The 6,869-nt window shown below is 47.3% G+C and overlaps 1 protein-coding gene across 1 annotated transcript; it reads left to right on the top strand.

The window, feature by feature from the left end:
• Positions 1-1,926: 1,926 nt before the first annotated feature.
• BTG2 (BTG anti-proliferation factor 2) lies at positions 1,927-6,195 on the top strand. The gene is made up of 2 exons (XM_006025027.3): positions 1,927-2,187; positions 3,518-6,195. Exons 1-2 carry the CDS (start codon positions 2,022-2,024, stop codon positions 3,856-3,858), a joined length of 507 nt encoding a protein of 168 aa, XP_006025089.1. The 5' UTR covers positions 1,927-2,021; the 3' UTR covers positions 3,859-6,195.
• Positions 6,196-6,869: the final 674 nt, after the last annotated feature.

Below are 6,869 nucleotides of genomic sequence, written 5' to 3'. Positions count from 1 at the left end.
GTCAAGTGGTGACCCTCTTCCCCAAGGGGGCCAGCACCCTCAGGCCTCCACGCACCCAGCACCTCTGCCGCACAGACATGGGGGCATCCAGAGTAGCAACTGGGATGTCCCAAACCCCAAACTGTCACCAAGGGTGGCTTTTAAGACAATTGTTAATAAAAGCTACAGTCTTCAGAGGCAAAGGCAGCACTAACTCCACACTGGGCCAACTATATCTAAAAGGCCTGTATAACCCCATCCACCCAGGGAACAACCTTTTGACATGTTAATTGGTTGAATTAACCAGTGTAAAGTTCTTAGGGGTGATCCTGCCTCGGTCCAAAGTCTCTGCAGTCTCTGCAATGTCCAATGGTCTTTTATAAGCCCATAATATTATCATAGCGAGTGAGATTTATGCCAAAAAAAAGTGCATCTCATGTCATTGGTGTTGGTTGTAGCCATATTGGTCTAAGCTAGGGGCAGGCAATTATTTCGGGCAGAGGGCCGCTTACTGAGTTTTGGTCAGCCATCAAGGGACGCATGATAGGCAGCCAGGGGCCGATAAATATTAATTTTCTAAATTTTTTTAAGGGAACCCGTGGGCCGGATAGAATGGCCTGGCAGGCCGCATTTTGCCCACCCCTGGTCTAAGCACAAAGGCAGAGAGTTGAGAGTTGCCTACTCTGTTATGTTAATACGAAGGCTAATCATTCCCCCCACACCCTGGTTTTCCCCCAAAATAAGCCTGAGCATCTCTTTTTGTGCCTTTTTCTAATCTGTTTTTGCCCCCCCCCCTTAGTATCTAACCTATTGGGTTATCTTTTTTCCAGCAAATGCCCGTTCTTAGTTTTCTGTCTCTTCGCACACTTAGTGCCTGATCCTGAACTCGCCGATTCATGCACCATTCCAGTTCTTTGGGTAAATGTGATCTCTTTTATTAGGTATCCAGGTTGTAGCCATATTTGGTCTAGAACAGCAGTTCCCAAACTGAAACAGATTGTGCACCACCAGCTAAAAATGATACAACCTTAAGTACCACCAGCAAATTTTTGTCATATAAAGTAATTATAATAATAAATCTGTTAACGCATACCACCAACAGGTTGTCTGCGTACCCCTGGTGGTATCTGTACCACAGATCGGGAACCGCTGCTCAAGAGGAAAAAGGAATCGGGTCTCCTGGTAGAGGTGATCTCTTTTATGAGCCAAAGAATTTTTTCTGCAAAAATATAGTTGAATTGCCAACTTTCGGGCACGAACACCCTTCATCAGGCGTCGGAGAAAAGACGGTAGAACTTTTAATCAATTTTTATCACTCGTTGTAACAAACTGGAGAACTTTTTCAGTCTTTTCTCCACTGTCTGATTGAAGAGTGTTTGTGCCCAAAAGCTTGCAATTAAATATATATATCAATTTTTTTTTTTGCAAAAAATCTAGTTGGTCTCATACAAGAGATCACCTCTACCACGAGTCCTACATTAGCTGAAAAAATGGTTCTTTGCAAGCTTTCGGGTACAAACACCCTTCTTCAGGCAGAGGGAGGCTCTCAGGCATACCTGAAGAAGGGTGGTTGTGCATGAAAACTTGCCAAGAACCATTTTTCCAACTCTTTAGTTGGGATTTTTTTTTTTTTTTAATGAGACAGTCTCCCCAAAGACCCTTGTGTTGTGCGATGGGAAATGCACCCTGTGCAATTGCAGGGGCATGTGCATTGCCACGTGTGCGTCCAGCCGCGTCCAGCTGCTGCCCCGCGCCGCTGCAGGTGTCTCCGAGCGAGCCCTGCCCGCGGGCCGCCCCCCCCAACGCCGACTTCCCAGTCTCCGCGTCACTCCTTCCACCCGGCTGAAGTCGCATCAAATTTGCATACCCGGCAGGCTCCGCCAATGGGTGCGCTCCGCGGCGCCAACGTCACCCGGGGGCAGCGTACTAAAGGCTGGCGGCACGGCTACCCAGCCAGAGAAGCGGCGGCGGTCAGCGGAGTGTCCTCGATCGTCCTCCCTCCCCTTCCGAGTCTTAAAGGGGCCGCGCACCGCCGGAGCTAGATGCAGCGCTGGAGCGGGAGCGGGAGCAGTAGCAGCAGCCGGGCGGAGATGGTGCCCGAGATCGCCGCCGCCGTGGGTTTCGTGTCTAGCCTGCTCCGCACCCGCGGCTGCGTCAGCGAGCAGCAGCTGCAGGTTTTCAGTGGGGCCTTGCAGGAGGCGCTCACAGGTGAGCTGGGGCTGGGAGGCAGGTGCAAGGCTTGTAAACGTGGCCTCTTTTACTGGAAATCGGTGGGAAAATGGTACTTTGCAAGCTATCGGCCACCACCACACTTCTTCCCTGTGCCTGCTGGTGCCCCAAAGCTTGCAAAGAACTGTTTTCCCAACTATTGAGTTGGTCTCATAAAAGAGATGGCAGCCCCTAGAGGGGTGCCCATCCCTGTGCCACGTATGTGGGGGGGCTGCAGCATCTCTGGCCTGCCCTGCCATGTTCACCGAGCCCAATCGCAACACCAGAAAATCCATCCCTCCCCCATCGTCTTCAGCTCTTTTGGGCAAAAGCAGCCTTGGAAGTAGCAATGTGAGCAGAGGCTGCATGAGACGAGTGGGGCGTGTGCTTCCAGGTGGGATGCCCACCGTGCCACTCCCGTGGGTGCTTGCTGCCTCTTTGTTTCGGGGGCTGGCATCACAGCTGCTGCTTTGTTAGACTCAGCCGGATCCAAAGTCTTTGGATGCCGACTACTTCTGTCGGTTTTGTGTCAGCCCCTCTCTGAATCGGGGATGGAGAACTGTAGAAAATGAGGGTTGGAAGGGACCTCAGGAGATGGCATCTACTCCAACCCCCTGCCCCAAGCAGGACCAGCCCCAGCTACATCATCCCAGCCAAGGCTTTGTCTAAAAAAAGGATGAAGAATCCACTGCCTCTCCGGATAGCCTGTTTCAGGGCTTTACTAGGAAGCTAACTGGACTGCACCGCCTTGGTGGGCAAGTTGCTTTCTTTCTGATCAAAGACGGTGGCAACTTGTTGCTAAACCTGCTTCTCCAGAAGTCGTGTTGCGTGAAACGCTGCCTGGTTCCCCTTTGTAGTAAGGAACCTCTTGTCCCTGGGTTGGACAGAGCTGCTGGCTCTGGAGTTTGTCAGGGCTAAATGGGTGACGTTGCCTTAATAGGAGCTGAATCTCTCTTGTGCTGTGGCGTGACGGTTCCGTCACGTTTCCGCAGCTGTGCCGTGGGCGTGCGGTACCGAATTTCCCCAAATGAGCTGCGATACGACCTGGCCAGCTGCTTCGTTTTGGGAGAGGAAGCATCATTTAGGAAGATCACGTAGACCTTTGCATCCCAGCCCTAAGGGGTTTCCTAGCGCTGGGAAAGTCCTACCTCAAAATGTGAGAGCAGATGGAAAAAAAAATTAAAGGGCTTTGTATATTGAGATGGGTCTCTCAGTTGCTGGCTTCCTCCAGCAAGGTGTGAGGCTCCCTGGGGGACTGTGTTGTGATCGTCCCTCTCTCTTAAAGCCATGGCACGTCTGCTTACAGGCTGCTTCTGCTTTCCTTTTACAGAGCACTACAAACATCACTGGTTTCCAGAGAAGCCTTTCAAAGGCTCTGGGTATCGCTGCATTCGGATCAACCACAAAATGGACCCCATTATCAGCAAGGCAGCTAGCCAGATCGGACTCAACCTTCAGCAGCTCTATCAGCTCCTGCCCAGTGAGCTCACGCTCTGGGTAGACCCATACGAAGTGTCATACCGGATCGGTGAAGACGGCTCCATCTGCGTTTTGTACGAAGCAACAGCAACAAAACCTGTGAGCTCCTATGGGATGCTCACCTGCAAAAACCAAATGATGCTGGGTCGCACCAGCCCTTCCAAAAACTACATGATGACTGTCTCCAGCTAAATGCTCCACTTGTCCTTACACTGCCAAGATATGGGCTACTGTAATACCTCACCTGAGGATCTATTTTTAAATGAAGAGCTATTTATATTTTTTAAGAAAAACCAAGAAAATCCAAAATTTAAATATCAGACACTGCTCTGTGGGGAAGCAGTATTAGGTGCCTTTTTTTTTCCCAGAAGCTGTTGCAAGCTTTGAATTGATATTATGAAGCTGATATCTACCTAATTAGTGTTGGATGACAATTTTGATGGGCTGGCTGTGTCAGGGAAGTGCAAGTGGGTGGAGGGCAGGAAGTAGCACAGCACTTCTAAAACAAACAAAAAAAGTATTTCTTAACTATGGAGTTAAGTGCTGAGCAACTGTGAATTAAAAGGCTAGTGTGCCTTGTGGGGTTTAAAGATGATCTCCAACAGTGGCTCCACTGTGTTGAATGGGATGTCATGACCCCCAAGTGTTCATTCTAGCCTTGATTTGAGAGTTGCCTACTCTGCTGATCAGGCTAATCATTTTTCTCCCCCTCCCCCCCAACTTGGATTTCCCCCAAAATAAGCCTGAGCATTTCTTTGTGGCTTAGTTTCTGACTTCTGAATCAGTTTTTTGCCCCACCCTTAGCATCTAACATATTGAGCTATCTCTTTCCAGCAAATGCCCGTTATTAGTTTTCGGTCTCTTTGCACACTCAGTGCCTGATCCTGAACTAGTCGATTCATGCAAAATTCCAGATGAAGTCAAAGGATACTTGAAATTGAGGGGATTTTTGCCTGAATACCATGTTCAGGGTTTTGGCCCTTGTTTTGTAATCAGCTGAACTGTTTTGAGTTGAGGAACTAAAAGTGCCCAGTCATTGTGATCTTACCTACCTGATGGGGGTGGGGGGAATACACTTCTACCAAGACTGCCTTTTTCTTGACCAACTGACACTCCTGACAATGCTGCCCGTGGCTCCTTGAGAAGCAATTGGAAAAAGGCAAGGCACTCTGTAGTGAAACGTGTTTCAGAAGGAATTTTTTTTTTTTTTTTGCCTTGCTGTTTTAGACCGGCAGCTGACATGCGTAATCAGAGCTATTCCTTCCCAGCCTTCTATGAATCAAGTTCTCAGACCTTGTGCAATATGTATTTCCAAATCTTGGGCACTCTGGGAGAGGAAGGAAGGTTCTTTGCAACAGTTTCCCCCCCACCCCTCCCTCCTTTCTTTCTCTCTTCTTCTTAACCTTTTAAAAAGGAAATCGCTTTCCATGTGGAAATCTGGGTTCAGATTTCTGTAGGGATTGAATTCCTCAACTGGAAAACTGAGCATCCTAATGGCACATCATTGAAAAGTGCCTGATGGCCTTCATTTATCCCCAAGCAGCATACTAATAATACACTTTAATAACCAACTGTAAATCTGAAGTTGCAACACCCCAGCTCTGCATCACGTAGTCAACAAATGCAGCAAAGCAGAAGTTAGAATAAAGAACTCGGGCCTTCTGTAAGCTAAAATGTGTTGCTTTTCCGTTAGCATAATTGTGCAATATTTGGCATCACACTGAGGGGGGAATATTTGGAAACCTCTGCACTGTAAATTCCCCTTTCAAGGAAAGTCGCAGTTCAAAGTGCTCTCTGGGAGCTTTGTTTCTCATCTGGTGTCTCAAAAATAATGATATGAGTGAGAACGGTCAACAGCCCAAGACAAACAGGTTTGCTATGCTACACTCCCTGCTTGCACTCGGACTTTCCCAAATGCTGGTACTTGCTTGGTTTGTCAGTTTGGCATGATCCAATGCATATGTCTTTTTCTTTTTTTAAGACATCTTTATACTCTATCCCCTCCCTCCTACCAAAAAGGTGCTTCTGGGGGGAAATATTGGAATTCCCACCCAATCATGACCCCTAGTTTAAAAACAACAAGAAAAGGAAACCTGCACACACTCATCAAATCTCATGCTGTTGTTCTTGGCAGGGTGTTTAGTGTTAAAGTTTTGTTTGCTTTAAAACCAGCCGTGTTTGGAGGGCATGAATTCGTTATTGTATTTTGTTACATGTAAAAGCTGTGAATTTATGTGTTCTCTCTTGCCTTTTGACTACAATCTTGACCGAACCAGTCGCAGACATGAAAAACTGTTTATCAAAGAATGTGTGTTGGGCTTTTGGGGGTTTTTAAAAAAAAAAACAAACTAAGCTGGACTGTTGAGCGGGACCTGCTTTTGTATTTGGTGAAAAATGGTAGAAAGTTTGTAAGCTATTTTTTGGAAGGGGGAGGGGAGACATTGTACAGTAGTGTTTTTATATAAAAATGTACAGATACTTTGACAAATGTACACTTTTGTTACTTTAATAAAAATGTAGCAGCTTAAAGAAAACCATGCTTCTCTGGGGAAGCTCTGACTACTGCTGTAGGTTTGCCAAACAAATAAATGTTTGGGAGCCTCACCTAAACCTCTTGCTCCAAATAATTGCTTGATATCCGGAGCTTGGATTTCCCCCACCCATGCATAACGACTCAAAGCTCACAACTGAGGCAGAGGTTCAAAAGGACACACAACATGGGGTATGGATAATGATGATGTTGATGGTCATCGTGACCATAATAATAGCCTGACCCCAAGTCAGCTAAGCACTTGGGTTAGTTCAAAGTCTGTGAAGACTCCATCTGAGGTTGGTAGCTTTGGTTGAGCCACTAGTTTCCGTACCTATATGACTGCCTATACTGTTTGCTAACATTTTCGCCTGTAATGATGCCTCTCTTTCTCATTTATGTAAGGGTTACAGACTGCCCAGGCCATCCCAATTCCCAGCACAAATAGACAAAGCAGTGAGGCCCTCACAGAAAGGAGCAGAGAAGTTGCTGGACTGCAGCATTCAATCCCATCTTGGAGAAGCTGCAGCCCAGGCTGACTCACTGTAAGCCCCACTCAGCCTGTGAAGTACAAAGGACACCTCCGTCTGAGTCTTGTTCCTGTGTTTTCTAAACTTTTAATCACTGGGTAAAAGGGCACTTCACCACACTGTATTTGGAGAACAGATCTTCC

This window comes from Alligator sinensis, unplaced genomic scaffold (genome assembly GCF_000455745.1).
Source record: "Alligator sinensis unplaced genomic scaffold, ASM45574v1 scaffold872_2, whole genome shotgun sequence".
Classification (NCBI taxonomy): Eukaryota; Metazoa; Chordata; order Crocodylia; family Alligatoridae; genus Alligator; species Alligator sinensis.
Note: the sequence above shows the minus strand (reverse complement) of the source record. Positions and strands in the feature narration are given on the sequence as shown.

Excerpts from the sequence above, each read along its gene's own strand:
- BTG2 (XM_006025027.3), top strand. The coding sequence starts at position 2,022 with ATGCAGCGCTGGAGCGGGAGCGGGAGCAGTAGCAGCAGCCGGGCGGAG. Across the intron at positions 2,188-3,517 it reads CTTGCAGGAGGCGCTCACAG|AGCACTACAAACATCACTGG; the intron begins GTGAGCTGGGGC and ends TTCCTTTTACAG.